Below are 17,134 nucleotides of genomic sequence, written 5' to 3' on the forward strand. Positions count from 1 at the left end.
TTTTGCCCGCAACTTCCGTTACAGAGGTAAATATTGATGATATTAAATATTATAAGTTGCTGCAATTTTATTGAAAATATTTTTAGCGTGTCGCTGCTGCGCTGAATATTAGTGTGGCTATTGTGACTAACATCGCATACGAAGTGGGTGACGAATCTTGACCATCTTGATAATGACTCTATTCAAGATCAAATATACGAAATGTATAATAACAATGAGTAAACAAAGTACTCTATTGATACAAACGTAATTTAATAAAAATTTGAAGAAAATTGTTAGTCTGGAAAGTATACATAAAAGAGTTAGGGACTATTATAATTGAACTATTTCTAATTGTTATTAATGAAACGTTTTGAAATGCGTTTGTTTACTTTTCTTTAAAAGAAGCCTGAAAAAAAATATAAAGTAGATCAGATGGTTGAACAATATGGTCACAACGACTTCCTTTCTATCACTGTATATTCAATTCAATCAATAGAGACATGCAGAGGAAGAAATTGATAAATGGTGGAATCGTGAACATGATTTACACAGATTGGAAATTAACAGTTGACTGATTGACTTGAACAGTGACTCGGAAAGTGACAGTAACTAAAGGAAACTTTCAGGATATGTGATAATGCTGTGCAATGCTGGAAATTCCTGAAACAGAGTGATGAGTGTGGAAAAATAATTAATAATTATAGTTAATTAATAGTGTAACTGCAGAAAATGGTATTGTAGGGTGTGAAATATTTGTGTGTATAGATATGATTGTCATTGTTCAAAATTAAACATGAGCATTAGGTTAGAATGTATGAAGAGATGATGAATACTACCTGTTTTGTAGATATGGTAAATGCATTATGCAGAATTCAATGAATAATTTTATCAAGAATGGTGTACACAGGTAGTAGCAGAAGAAATAAAAATTACAGTATATAAAGATGACTAGAAAGTAAGATACACTATTTTGATATATAATTGTTAACTAGATGGATTAGGCCTCCAGGGGGATACCACTGTATAAAAAAAGAACTCTACCTCATGGGTGGTGTGGAAGAGAGTCCAATGTAAATATAGAAAAACTATTATACTCCAAACTATTATACAGGGGTTCTTAATAGTAGTTTTAAATCCTCCGATAATATATTATATGCATTAGATGTACTATAATGTTAAAATAAACTATATATGTTTGATAACATTTTTGTTTAATTATTTTAGTAGAATTTTCTTGTATATCAAAGCCCAACTGAACTAAAACTCAAAGTTGATGAGGCAACATTGCAATGTTTTGACGTCACAAATTTATGTTAGATGACGTATATACAAAATAACTTTGAATGGCATTTAAAAGCTAGACAAATAAGACCCAAAATGAAACATTTGTACTGATCGTTGGTCAGTCAAATACTTACAACCTGACGAACTTGATCGTTAATATCAAAGAGATTATATATCATCAGATAATAATAAAGCCTATTGGACTCGGGTGGCAATTATCGTGTTATACTAAGTTTAAAAGTATCCACATTTTTGATATAAAGCATGAAAGGTGATTATTAAATTACACCAACGTGGAAGAAACACAATTACTGACGCGTTATTATGAGCGCATGAAATCAGAAGATTTAAGCAAATCAAACCTAACGTTGTGTCATTATTACCTTCATCTTAAATCAGTTTAATTTGAATTTGGGAAATATATTGCACTCGTCTTGCTTGTTAATTGAACCAAGTATAAAATAAATAATAATAGAAAAATAGTAATAGTAAACGGGTCTAATAAAATATTGTATAAATAAAGAAGTTGTTGAGCACAGACTTCCATCATCATCCTAGTTTTCTTTCTCTGCTAGGCCAGTTTATCGCAGCCATTTTAAAAACAAGGATAAGGTCAATAACCTAACCTCGTGCTTGAATTTTAAAAATATATCACTTGACCTAAATACACCACATAAAATATCTACATATATCGTTTATTTGGTGAGATAGGTATGCTGGGTTACGTCACATCGCTGTGTCTGCAGTGTCGTTCGTCGGTTCGTCGATTTATTTGTTGTCGAAAGTTTATTGAATAATAATTGCAGTTTTAGTTTAGTAAATATTTAATTGTGTTATTATGCTTGATCAATAAATATTATCAATTTTGTTGTTTCATAATAAGTAATATAATATTTCAATAGAAGTATAGTTAATACTTTTTTAAATAATAGTTTATAAAACAATACGTTCCATCTTTATATTATTTAAATACTTTCTGTAGCTTTATATTGTATTTTCGAATTTTCTGAGTCACTCTCATGATTTTTAACTACTCGACTGTTATTTAATGCCATTGGGACACTGAGTTGTTTACGACAGTAATCAAAAATCTAAAAGAAAATAAGACTAATGCATTTTCTATCATATTTAGGTCGAAATTGTCAATTTATTTGCCGAAATATAAACAGAAAATACAGCAATCCCCTATGATAAGTTGAACACTAATCAGAACAAGTTACGTCAGTGTTGAATGACGGATGCTGTAAGAATATTGAACAAAATATTGAGAATTTAGAAGGGAATTTTGTATGGGCGCAAAACAATGTTTTGATTTGTTCATTTGCGGCTAGGTGGCTTGAAGTTTCAATTTGGCAGCAAAGCTAAATTTGACATATTCAGCTTTCAGAAGACTGTTCTAGAAGATAAGAAATCGTAGAGTACGTGTGTTTATATTTGGTGGAAATAATCAAGAAGTTACTGGATATTTTGGACTTTTTTGGTAATTATATACTTCCTATAGAAACAATTTGATTTATCTAGAAATAATTGTACGAAGAATTTGTAACTATGATATAAGTATGACAACAATATGGTCCAATTTATTTCCGGTGACGTTTCAGGAGTTATTACCTTTGATGATATCTTTATATTTAACACAAGTTGAATGGACAAAAGGACCTTTTAACCATTTAAGAATGAAAATGACAATTGGCAAGTTTCTTGAGAATCTAGTACAGGTATAGTGTTCGCAACTATAAAAATCGACATGTTTAGCGGTCACCATTTTGCTTGTACATATATATATATAATAATATAATGTAATGTAAAATAAATAAATATAGTTGAATTTTAATTACAAGTAATTCAAATACTGCCCGATTCTGCTGATTATCATTACTGTGTTTGCGTTGTGAGTTACAATAAAAGAAACAATAACAAAAATCTATTCTCATAGAGGGTTTTACAACTAGTTCAAATAGTTTGGTCGTTGCCTGCGGTTTGTCCACTAACCCGCATCGCTACTGTGGTTAATATTAATTAACTGACGACAAACGTGATTTTTATTAATATATGTTTGTTATATCTACTTCACTAATCCACTAATCAAGAAACGACTACAATTACTTCTAATTTGGACCAATCATTAATCTACTCACCTCTGGTAATCTAGCTAGTAAGTCTTGAAATCTGGTAGTTTGTTGAGGGTATACATTTTGCGTATAGACACGTAAACAATTCATATATCGCTCATGAATTGATTCCAGTTCTGTACTACCTGAACCGTTAGCTGGTTTTGCTGCAATAAAAAAATATATATGTGAGATACTGGAACTAAGGAGATGCATACTTTTTAAGCTCGTTAAAATATGGCATCATAACTAATGGTGTTAATTCGGTGTAATTTCTTTACATACGAGAAGTATATAACATTTTCACGTAGTTTAACGCAACATTTACGAATATAATACAGTTAGAAATAACTGTTGTTAATGTTGATGCGATGCGTGTGAATTATTTTTGGGCTTTAAAACTTTTTTGTAGATAATTCCTTTATGATTATTATATCGCATCTACATATGATTTTAGATGGTAAGCTAAGATGAAAAAACATATGATCTATTGAATTCCCAATAAAAAAACTACTCCTTTATAAATACATTCTGAAACCTACATATACATCTGGGTAGCATACCATATGCATATGCAGATGCAATTGTATTAAAATTGAAGTATTGTTGATAGTTTTTTAGCCTTCTATCATGTGCAATTAATAGATGTTACCACATTTTAATGTTTTATTATATAAGATAACGTGTGTTTCTAATATGACAATAAATAAATCTTTTTAACTTATTTTTCGTTAAAAATAGAGCTAAGTTAGACAATTATGACCTTATATCTGAAATAATTTACTAAACATTATTCAATCTTTCTTTCTATCACATCGTGTATTCATCTTTATGATTGACTCTCATGGCACATTTTTAATTACATATTCTCGATATTACAAACTAAACATTTCTTATAAACTTATATTTTATTCAATAATTCTCGTCTATCCAATTCTGATTCTTAATATTGAGTTCATTAATAAAACTTATAACTGCCCTCGTAAGTACTAATAAATAATATTAATTTAAGCATCTAGATATTGTTGTATATTTTAGAGAGCAAGATGGTAAACGCATATGATCTAATGAATTTCATGTTTAAAATATACTTCTTTTCTATAGACAAATTACATCCCTGAATGTCTAAACAATAAGTAGTCCGAAGAACTTAGACATATATAAAATGAAGACATATATTACGACTTGGAGTGTTCCTGGAAGTGTTAAGGTAAATACTGGAATGTAGCCGATTTTGCGTATAACATGTTAAGTTGATAATAGTATTATTGTTTGTTTACTTTTTGGAATATTTTTATAAGTTTAATTTAGTGTTAAGAATAGGCCTTCACAATATATGATATAGTAAAATAATGGCTATTTATATAGAGGGAGTTGCATGTTATGTTTTATTCCAATAAAACTATATTAGTCAATGCACGTTATCAATACCGTCAAAATTATAGCCAAATTCAGTTTATAAAAACGTAAAATCCCTTTTTAACTCGGGACATTTTTCTTTCTTATTTTACTAATTAGCGTTGGTCTAGTTAAAAAGATACAGAATGAAGGCTGGTGCCTCCGAACTTGTAACCAAATCGGTCTATATAAGAGTGTTTTCTTCTATGAGTCTTTAAAACTCCTTTGGATTTCATGAGTGTATATTAGAGAATCAATCAAATTTTTAGATGATTCTCATTATAGTACTATTAAAAAATAGAGGTCTGTAACAAAAACACCGTTTGAATATTTTCAATTCATTTTTCATATATTTTGGTATGCTGAAAAAATAAGGCATTTTATTTTAGCTAACTTCCGGTTAGCATTCATATAAATATACTTTCATTATGCCTTTACAGTTTTAGAAGTGAAAATACTATTAGTTATCAATTAAAGATGAACTTGGTCAATTGATTACACAATTGAATCCATACCCCGGTCTGATACATAAATGGCACTACTAAAATTAAATCCACATTTTTTAGTTAGCCCTGACCCTCAAAAGATGCGTATATAAATTTGACAGCTGTAGGATCATTAGGTTGTGAATTATAGCATTTTGAGTAAAGCAACTTTTGTTATTGTAAAATACAAACACTGTCATTTTCCTGGGACACTGTCCCAGGAGAATCAACCATCAAGGTTTGTTATGCTAAGTTCAGACGTGGTGAAATGAGCACCAAAGACGGTGAACGCAGCAGACGCCCAAAAGAAGTTGTTACCGACGAAAACTTTTAAAAAATCCACAAAATTATTTTGAATGGCCGTAAATTGGAATTGAATGAAATAGCAGACACTCTAAAGATATCAACTGAACGTGTACATCGTATCATTCACGAATATTTGGGTATGAGAAAGTTCTGTGCAAACTGGCTGCCGCGCGAGCTGACTTTTCTCGCCGTCCAAGAAATATTGGCACCTCCGCGTAAAGTTCTTTTACCATCGTTGCTCATAACGTTGGGATTGCCATTCCCCAATTCCAAAATCGTTTTCCAAGGATGGGGATTGCTTTAAATGAATAGTTTCAAAGCATCCAGGCCTCTCAGAAGCAAAGGCCACGGAAGGCGTTTTCATCGTGGCAGACATTAGACGGCCTATGAAGGGTGGATTGCTTGAGAAATATTTAAGGAATGATACTAGAAGACCCTAACTGTAAACAAATCATCAAAAGGATGCTAAAAGCATTTCAAACTTTGAGTTGTTTAATGAGTCTAAAAATACATTATTTTTTATCACATTTTCTTCATTCCCACCTCGACTACTTTCTGGAAAAATTGGGAGATATAAGTGAAAAATGGAGCGTCTCGGTGATCACACTTCCTGATTATTTTCACAAGCGAAAAAGTATCTGAAAAAAGAAAATGATGCACCACAACCAAAAACATAAATATTAGGTCAGAAAACTAAAACAGCTCCTTTACATGTAATACTTTCAGTATGATAATTATTTATTTTACAGGATGTATAGCACGGTATCAGTGATATATTACATTCGCAATCTATCATACAACATAAATTCCGTATATCCGGACATATTAATGAATTAATAGCACCCATCTGATTATGACACAACTGTCTGATACGGAGCTTCGATAACAATGAATGACGAGTGATAAAATCACAATATTTTGCATCAATAATGTTAATTGGTAATTAATGGATGATTAACTCACCTTGATTAAGCATGGTGATAACTTTAAGGCACACATACTCCTCCATGGTCAGTTTAATCTGTCGAAACATGAGCGTTACGTGGGTGATCTTTTCGATCATCAAACCGACGTCCTGACGCAACTGTTCGATGGTGATTTCCCGACCCATCATGGACGTTAGGCAGTTTTGCAGGGTGCACAGGTTAGCTTCCACCTGAAAATGAAAAAAAGAACATGTAAAACAATAATTTTTTAAAATAAATAGTCAGCATAACGGATATCAAGAAAGATATAAATAAAACATATATTATACTGTTTTTAATTACTAACTGATAAAACCCCTCGTGAATGTTTCATTGTATAAACCAATCTTTTTAGTGTATATGTGGCAGCTGGATGTTCGGAAAAAAATCTTCTGAAATTAAAAACGATTATTGAAACATGTAATTTGGACCAAAAGTATCTTTTTGAGCTTAGAGAATGCCATTTAAAAGTCGTAGACATGTTGATGCAGAAAAAATAAGTTCGTTGAGACAATATTCTTGATACTAGTCATGCTAACATATAAGCTAAAGATGCTGCTGTCACAAAAATATATTTTAAATCATTGATAAAAATGTTTAAGTAAAATAATATTAAGCACATGTCTTTTTCACTTAATATTATTATGGTATTACTATAATACAAAATAATACTTATACATAAATAATAATATTTACATTACAAATATTAACTAATCAAACAAGTTATTATATCAAATACATTAACGTCAGTTTGGATGTAACTTTACCATCTGAAGAGGATCGACTCTTTAAGTAATCTTAAGCAGAACAAATAACATATTTAATTATTATAAGTTATTCCTCTTTTCAACTAGGGTTTATTTGCACTGGAATAACTACTATTGGGTGGTTAAGGTTGGTCAAATTATTGAATGAATTTTAATGTACTTTAGAAAACATGAGATCATACTCAGACTGGTTATTGGAACGACTAAAATGTTATTTTTTTATGGAATTTTATTATAGTTACGTTATTTTAGTCGTAAACATTTTTTTTCGAGCTTCTATGAAAATGTAAGTATCGATATAAGCTTATTTTTATATAGGTCATTTCAAATAGTGTACAGTGTTAAATCATTTTGTAAGGACCTGTACAAATGAATAAATAACAAAAATAAAATGGTCAGATGCCATTTAGCAGTGAAAGCTGTTGCCTTCGACTCACTACAAATAATTTTGAAATCTCAGTAATACGTTGTTGTTTTAACATTTTAATATATGTTATAGATATATGCTTGATTACTAAACATATCTCTTGCTATTTGTTCAATCAAAATACTCAGTTTTAGTTTTATTTTAATCCTATTAATTCGAACTAATTTTTCTGGGTTTTTTTTAAATTTATTAATTTATGTTAGTGGTTTTAAATTTTTTGATAATTAAAATTTCTCCTATATACTAAAAGTGTAAAATGAAGCTTTTAATAATAAACATGCAAAGAATAATTATTGTATTAGTTGTTTTTTTTTATTGTAGTAGTTATTAGGTGCTTGGATGCATTCTGATAATTTTTGCATTATATAGAGGTGTTTTTTGAGAAAAGTTGGTACAACATATATTTCCATTATTTTCGACAATTTTTCTTATCATTTCTGGCAACATGGCGATGTTGTGTTTTACGATGTTGGTTTGGCAAAGATCCAATCATGGATTCATTTTCGCACTTCTTTAGCAATTAGAAATTGTGTGCCAGCCAAGTCATCATAACTCTTGTAACTTCTGCAAGAGGATGCAACACTCCGTAATTCAATTTCTTTAAACGTCAAGTAGACATCTGCAGTAACACTTCCATTGGGTTTTTGCAGTTCGTAATATATTATATCTTGATCCCACTGTATGCACAGCAATATTTTATGGTTGCATATTTTGTTAATTTTAAAAACCATCACTTTCAAAGAAATGATTGAAAGTAAAATCAGCAATAGGAATATGACAGTTCAGCATCACTATAAGTATCTTAAAAATTTCAAAGTCATCGTAAGTTCAGTTAGCTTCGGTTGTTTAACACTTGATTATATGTATATATAATGTATTTTATAATTACGTAATTACGTTTATAATTACGTATTGTACATTAATAGATATTGCTGACAAAAATACATGCAATGACTAAATATCTGTCTAAAATGTAATAATTTTATTTCAAGCTTAGTTTGCGAAATTCAGGAAAATGATCAGTGAATCCCATAAAAGCTAACATCCTTATTTTGCAGTTATAATTGCTCAGAAGCATTTTTGCAAGATTCAATCAATAATACAAAATAAAAATGTAATTATAATTATACCATGATATTAAAAAAAATAAATTGTTGTAGAATGTTCAAATATTTATGCTATCAATTATAACCATGCTGTTAAAAGTTTATATAGATTGATTTGGTGTAATATTCACCATTTGAAACAGATATTTTCATATTCAGATTCATTTAGCATATAAATTTTACACATCATAGCTGATCTGTTCCAAATTTCAAAAATTCAGTTCAGTTGAGTCACCTTTACAAAACTTGCCATCTTTTGGTCGATTTTTAATAGTAAACAACTATATGAATGAAGCAACACCTCAATTAATATAATAAATTAAAGATGTGTAAATAAATTGCTGTACAATAACTACTATATATATGATTTACGGTTTAGGACATATTTAGTAATGGCGATTAAAGAATCAAGAATTAAATAAAGACATTTTGGTGAAAAACACATAATGTTAATCAAATATATAGTTACTGTGTATGGAATAATCCAGGTATTTATTTATGAATTACAATTATAGAGATAACCGCCAAAAATAACCTTGACAAAAATATGACAATTCTATAATTAGAAAAATTTCAGTGAGTAATTAATACGTACTCAAGTTATGCAAAAGAAGAAAACATCTCAATGTTTAGGAGCGTATTGACAAAAATAACTTTATTATATATCCGAACAAAAAATGTTATCATAAACTCGGTGTTAAGAACAGAGGGGTCTTCAGGAGTCACTCGATCTAGTTCAACAAGAAATTGCCAATTAAACATGAAAATATGAGGTATTGGAGCATTTTAAGAAGATAATATAGGAGTAGAATCTTTTTTTTGTAACTTACTGATGGATAAGTTAGGTCATTATAAAATCAATGGGCCAACTATTTATTAGTTTGTATAATATTAGCCAATATTTCTAAAATTTGTTAAGGAGAACTAAAGATTTACAGTTATTTTAGTTCTAGTATATCAGAAAAATGTATATTTAAGAATAAACTAAACAGTACTCAGCATGGGGATAGATAAACTTATGAAAATTCAAAAAAGTAGACAGAAAAATGCATATTTCTTAAGTTAACATTTGTAAGACCAGAATAAAGTAACTAACATATAGGCTGACATTTCATGACTAAAAATAAGTCTCGAATTTTTTAAAGTGATTTTTATGATTCACATTTTGTACAAGAAGGGTCAAGAGAATACAGCTTGTGCTTATTGAAAGTAACATCAAGGTCAATGGGGTCAATTTTAGCAGAATTATTTGCAATGTATTGCAGCCTTGGGCAAATAATACTTTAACTTTTACACTTCAATAGGATAAGTCAAGTAAAAGTTTTAGATTTTAATTTTTAGATAGACCAGTTTGTCTCGCCATTCGTGGAGTAAACATTTTTCGAAAAACGAAATGCTGCAAAAAGATATTAACGCTTTTGAAGCACGAAATTATTAACGGTAATTTTCGAAATAGCGTGAAGGAACATAATAATAACCAATTTTGAGCACTTAATTAAATTAATTTATATTTGCACAAATAATAAATATTTTATTTATTGCGATTGAATCAAAAGTAGTTTATTTGTTTATGTATCATTTTAAAGCTTTTTTGCAGAAATCAAGCTATTAATGCATAAAAGGTATATTTTGAGTATCTTTAATGTATATTTTCTACCACATAGGATTTATCTGGATTTAATGGTTAACATAATTTCGAACCACAGTACAGATTAACAATTGGTGTGGTGATGACGATTGTTCTTTGTATTATTTGTAAACAATCACAAATATATACTTAAGTACCAGTACGAGGACTATCTTGTCCACTTTACTATCGCATTACCTAGTGTCTGTAAAATATATTGTGGCTAGTTATTTTTTATGAGATATAAAATAAAATAGCAGTATTAAATTCACATAAATAAAGTTTAATTTATAAATTATGACAAAGTTTAAGTATCATTAATACTTTTTGATTATTTACTTGTCAAATGTAAAATAATAATGGTGAAACTAAGTTCAAATTAAAGCAAATCCAATGCACTTCTAGAAGATATTAGAACAAAGTGATGTTACTGGTATTTATTATAAAATTCGTTTTGTTTGTAATAATTTTGGTTAGAGTAAATAAGGGAGATAGTTCATTATTTATCTTAGTACCCTTGAATTAAAAAAAGAAATAAAATAAGCAAAGATATATATATGTGTAAATTAAAACACAATAATATTAGCCCAAAATATCTCCAAAATATATAAATAGTTAATTTTTGAATCCAGTGTAACACAAACATATGTGAAAACAATAAAATACATTTATTCGGTAACAGATATTTTGTATATTAACTCTTCCAGTAGATTAATATAGAGCAAAATAATCTGTTTTAGAGATGTGCATTCTTTCAAATATAATGGTTTGAAAATGGGATGACTCATTCACAAGTATTGGTACATGAGTTTTGAAGATGTTTCATGAAAAGAGGATCTGAAAAGAAAGATCATTGACTGATCAAAGGAGATTGAGTAGAAGCTACGTACAGTGAAAAATATGTTAAGTGAAGTTATGAGTTTTAAAATACTAGTTGTCCAATTCTTAAAAAGGCAAAAAGACATATTTTAATGTGTGCTTGTTAGTTACATTTGGAGCATTTTAGCAAGCATGAGACTTCCGAAATGAATTCATATTCAGAATTCGGGCAAAAAAAATATTGAAAAGGCATGAAAAATGATGTTTCCTTCGTGTATTATTTTTAAACCAATTGGATTCAACAATTCAAGCAAAGTATTTTCGAAAACTTTTTTATACACTTCTGGAAGCATACGATGTTGGTTTGGGAAAGATCCAATCATCGATTCATTTTCGCGCTACTTCAGCACTTTGATCTGAATAAGTCATAATCAGGAGGCGCAGTGTCTGTTCAGAACACTCGAGGTGCAATCGTGTATCTTTCCCATCTCTTGTAAATTGTGGCCAAGCATTACCATCCAAGAGGATGACTTCGCCTTTGATATTCGGTATTTTTTGGTACAATATGACATTTGTAGACATTTGCAGTAACAGTTCCATTCAATTTTAGCAGCTCGTAATATATTATATCTTGTTGATCCCACTATATGTAAATTATCCAAACTTTCACGAATATGACAGATCACCATAAGTATCTGAAAATGTCAAAGCCATCGCATTTTACAGTTAGCTTAGTTTTCTTAACAGTTGTTCATATTTATACTTCGTATTTTCATCAATAGATATCGCTGATCAAAATATATGCAAGCATCGAATATATGTAGTCGATTTCTTTTCAAATTTAGCTTATGAATTTCCCGAAAATAATCAGTGAATCCCATTAAAAGCTAACATTATTATTTTGATTTGAAGTTATTAGTGTTCAAAAGCGTTTTTGCACGATTTAATCAATAATTCTAGATAAACGTGTAATTCTAATCGTGCCATATTATTTAAAAAAAAAATTAATGGTTGTGGAATGTTCAAATGTTTATGGCATTGTGGATCATACTATTAAAAGTATATACTGACTGATTTGGTGTAATATTCATCATTTGAAACCGATATATACATTATGATATTCCCTTGAGTCACCTTAATTAAATATTATAAATTATATAAATGATTATAAGCATTTTAGGAAGCATTAGACTTAAGTCTATCGCTATGAACCTGAATTAAATCAAGATACAAAAAATGTGTGAATGTTTCGGACAAGAAAATGTCGAAAAAGCATGAAAAACGATCTTCCACCTGGTTAAACTCAGTTATTGTTGTATTATTTTTTAAACCAATTGGATTAAACAATTCAGATAATGCACCTGGTGTCCCATCTATAAAAAATATAGCTAATTGAATTGGAATTCAAAAAAATCTATTGGTTATTTGGAATAATATCTTAATTATTCATACATAATAAGTTGCTGCTATACAAGCAGACAATAAAACCCGTATGGGCTTATCGTATGGAATTCAATTATGGGAATGTTGTCTACAAGAAGTGTTATTAAGATGATACAAATATTTCAGAATTAAATGCTGAGAAGTATTATAGGAATAGTTACTTACACCTACACCTTCGAATTACTGTTAACTGTTATAGACGAAAAACTAAAGGATAAATATATTGAAAAGTGTTAATTACCTTTTATTACCTAACTTAACGGCAACGACTATTAATAATACATTAATAATATAAAAAAATTATAAAAAATAATATCGCAGTCATTCAAATAACAACGGAACTAAATTAAAACATACTCATATCATAGGAACAAGAAAAATATATAACAATATCCCATGAAATGGAATTAAGACGTCTCATTTGCTGCGGAATGAAACACTGATACTTTCTCTTTCGTAATGTCGGACTCTCCCATAGCAAAACCTGAATACAATCCAAAAACCGATCTAGGATGGACGTTCATTCTTCAAACGCGACGGTAGCTCATAAAAAAAAGGAAAAGGAAAAGGAAAAGTAAGCGTTACGCAAGCGGCGAACAGGCCGATAGTACCGTTATATAAAAGTGCTAGATATGGTGTACCATCATCATCTCGGCTATGTTTTCTACTCGCCGGGTACGAAACGGAAAGTAAAAGTGTTCGGAGCCGCGACCGACCGTCGCTATCAGACCACTAACGGTTCAAGAGTTTCACTTCTTAGTCACAGACGGCTGGGTTTGTGGGCAGTACTCTTCCTTCAGGTCAGTTACGACACCGTTATTTTTAGAAAATGGCTGATGACGACTGTTAGAACTGATCAACGACCGTCTTCTTCTTGTTGTTAATGAACCGATCCTTTCACTTTACCGGACGGTATTAATATATCTTCAGGTGGTCGTTAAATTTACTTTGGTTATTGATGTAAAAACAATGTTTTAACATCAGTCTTAAGGCGTTGGGTGGGTTTGGACATTGTAAAAATCACTAGACAAGAATATTTTTCGGCGTCAGTCGTGCAATTGCAATTTTTTTCGAGTCCATTTTTACAATCAAAAGACACCTTTTGTATTACCTGGTGGCGTAGATTAGGGGTGTTGGCCACCGAAAAAATATCGATATTTCGATAAATCGACGACAGTAGTTAAGTAGATAGAGTACAGTAGATAGAGTTTTAAGTATAAAAAATATCGATATTTTACAAAAAAATATATCGATACTTTTAAGAAAATTTAGATTTTTGATAAACCTTTAAAATTATTAATTAATTTTAATTTAAGTACCGATGTTGAAGCTTTATTAATAATTCTGTTTGATCTATTCTGAAAAAATATATCGGCTAAACATATTGATATATCAGGCAAAAAAATATCGGCCGAAAATATCGATATATCGATATTTTTTCTGCATCCCTTGTGTAGATGTGTTTTGATTATAAAAATGGATTGAGTGTATGTAACTGCGTTATTTCCTTTAATATATTCTTCCATTGATTAAATATTATGGTTTTTTCTTATTTGAAAGAATTGTTATGCTATGTTTAGACGTGGTGAAATGAGCACCGAAGACGGTGAACGCAGTGGATGCCCAAAAAAGGTTGTTACCAACGAAAACATTATCATATATTAAATCATTTTGAATGAGTAAATTGAAACTGAATGAAATAGCAGACACTCTAAAGATATCAACTGAACGTGTACATCATATCATTCACGAATATTTGGGTATGAGAAAGCTCTGTGTAAAGTGGGTGCCACACCAAAAACAACGACGAGTTGATGATTCGGAGCAGTGTTTGAATATGATCAAGTGTAATGAACCCAAGTGACGTCCGATATGTGACAATGGATGAAACATGTCTCCATCATTTCACTCCGAACTGCAATCGACAGTCATCCGAGTGGACTGCACACGCTGAACCCACTCCAAAGCGTAGGAAAACGTAACAGTCGCCTGGCAAGTTTATGGCGTCTGTATTTTGGGATGGGCATGGAATAATTTTCATTGACTACCTCGAAAAATGAAGGACCATCAACAGCGACTATTACATAGTCCATTGGACCGTTTGAAGGACGAAATCGCCGAAAAACAGCCGCATTTGAAGAAAAAGGAAGTGCTGCTTCACCAAGAAATTGCACCTTGAGGATTGCAACTGAGGTCTATTTTGAAGCAAAGGAGAAATCGTACTACAGAAATGGTATCGAAAAGTTGGAGGGCCGATATAATCAGTGTATCACCCTTGAAGGAAATTATGTTGAATAAAAAAAACTAATTTTGCCAAAAAAATGTGATATACTATGATAGGCCGGGGGCTTTTTAATTGACCTATTAAATATATGGTCTTGTATAGTTCTGCCTTCTCGAAATCGGCTTTGCCATTCTCTTAGTGGCTTATATACTACTTATTTTAGATGTTTCTTTTTACTTTACAATTTGCTCGCATATCTTCATGGCTGTGCACAACAGAATAATCCATATATGATTATTACAGTCTTCTTGTCTTCTTTTTATGTATCGTAATAATAAGGGCAAATTTCCCAATTCCAAATCCCAATAGACCCTGCTTCTGGATTGGCATTGACTAGTCATTGAACTGAGGTTTTGTTTATTTGATCATTAGGTATATGAACATCATCGAAAATTGTACTGAGCGGTGTGATTTTCAATAAATCAAGGTAAAATTATTTCTGTATACATTGCTCTGCTTAGTCGGTTTTAATGTATTTTATTGCTGCTTATTTCTTTATTATTTGTATTTGTTAAATATAACACAAAACAATTATATTAAGTCTACATAAATAGTTAATAAAAATAACAGTTAAAACAATAGCCACTATTTCAAAGTTTAATTAACGTAATGTAATTTAATTATTTTGTATAAAAGTCATAGATTGGTTAGTAATTGGAGTGAATTACCTTTTGAGTTTACTTTTCGAACATAAAATAGTAAAGGAAACTAATTTAGTTCGGATTAACTAGTCATTAATCAAAGAATATTTATTTGATCGTTGGGTATTTAGTGTAAATTTCATTGAAAATACTTTACAAGAATATAATACAAGAATACTTTTTTCTTTTTCATAGAAAGACCGAATTTAAGAAAATATTGCTTAAATACTGCTGGTTTATATGTTTAAACTATGTAAGTGTGCATCTGACCCGGAATAATTATCATAACGTTGTGAAACAACAAACTTTCTCAGTTGGTTAATTACCTGTCGATAGGTTTCAGAAATTCCACTTAGAAATCCTTAAGAGTGTAAATAGGTCGTTGCCGACCGACCACGAAGGGGGTGATCGGAGGCACGCGTTTCCCAATATATCAGAAACACATAGTAAAAGAGAACAGTCAGGACTCATATTATCTGATTCGTTTTTGATAATATCTGTCCAAATTATTTGAAAAACTTTTACTGGAAAGGGTAACACCAATCATTGAGGAAAAACATCTTATTTCGGATCACCAGATTAGTCTCAGGAAGCAACATTCCACAATTGATCAGTTTCACCGGTGTCGCAGAAAAATCACCAGAAGAAAATAAAATTTGTTTTACAATATTTTTAGATGTTGCTCAAGCTTGCGATAAAGCTTGACATGAGGGTTTAAAGCATAATATTAAAATGCGTCTCCCTGATATCAATATTCAAACATTTTAGAGTCACGTATAACTGGCTGATACTTTAGTGTCAAACAAGAAGATACCCGTTCTAATTTGATAAACAGGTATGCCACAGGGAGGTGTACACTGGAGACATTCTACATTGTGGACCATTGTGGACTTATGGTGTTCAACTCTGGAATTGTACCAGATAAAGCAATAGAAATATTATATACACAAACATGAACAAAGTCTCCATCAACACATACACATTAATATTGAGGTTATTCAGCTCCTAGGTAATGATAGCATGGTCAGTAGCTTAAAGAATGTAAAATCATTTGATCTAGTTCAGTGAATTTATTAGTAAGAATCATTGGACATTGAAGTTTATTGTAAGTTATCATAAAGTGATAATAACATTTTAAAACATTTAGTTAAAATATTTAAAATGTATAGTATTCGTAGTTTGAAAAAATGCAATTCACTTTTATAAATAAAAAAAGACCTTTAAAAGTAAATCGATTTATAATAATTTCTTTGAAAAGGTCCGGGCTCCGTGTCATTCCACTTTTCCAACCTACTATCCCAAAATATTAAGCTCTCTTAGTTTTTAATTAGACTAATAAAATAATTTGGTCTGAATCTTCTTAACGTTGGGTTTTTATTTTTATTAATTATCGTTATAAAATACTAAATAAAGTTTTATAGTCATTTAGCAGAAATAATACATTTTCTAATTTATTGAGTATTGATTTATTTAAAGCGCGACAATTATA

At 30.2% G+C, this 17,134-nt stretch overlaps 1 protein-coding gene across 2 annotated transcripts in view; it reads right to left on the reverse strand.

Moving 5' to 3' along the window:
* Hr4 (nuclear hormone receptor 4) overlaps positions 1–17,134 on the reverse strand; it is a 55,119-nt gene that overhangs the window by 6,358 nt on the left and 31,627 nt on the right. For both annotated transcript variants that reach the window (XM_076394643.1, XM_076394644.1), the window contains exons 7-8: positions 6,530–6,722; positions 3,405–3,544 (exon numbers count right to left, since the gene is read on the reverse strand). In XM_076394643.1, coding sequence (XP_076250758.1) covers positions 3,405–3,544; positions 6,530–6,722 — 333 coding nt within the window. The remainder of the gene's footprint in view (positions 1–3,404; positions 3,545–6,529; positions 6,723–17,134) is intronic.

This window comes from Rhynchophorus ferrugineus, unplaced genomic scaffold, assembly GCF_030347505.1.
Source record: "Rhynchophorus ferrugineus isolate W39M unplaced genomic scaffold, kcgeb_rfMv2 rfM2, whole genome shotgun sequence".
Classification (NCBI taxonomy): domain Eukaryota; kingdom Metazoa; phylum Arthropoda; class Insecta; order Coleoptera; family Curculionidae; genus Rhynchophorus; species Rhynchophorus ferrugineus.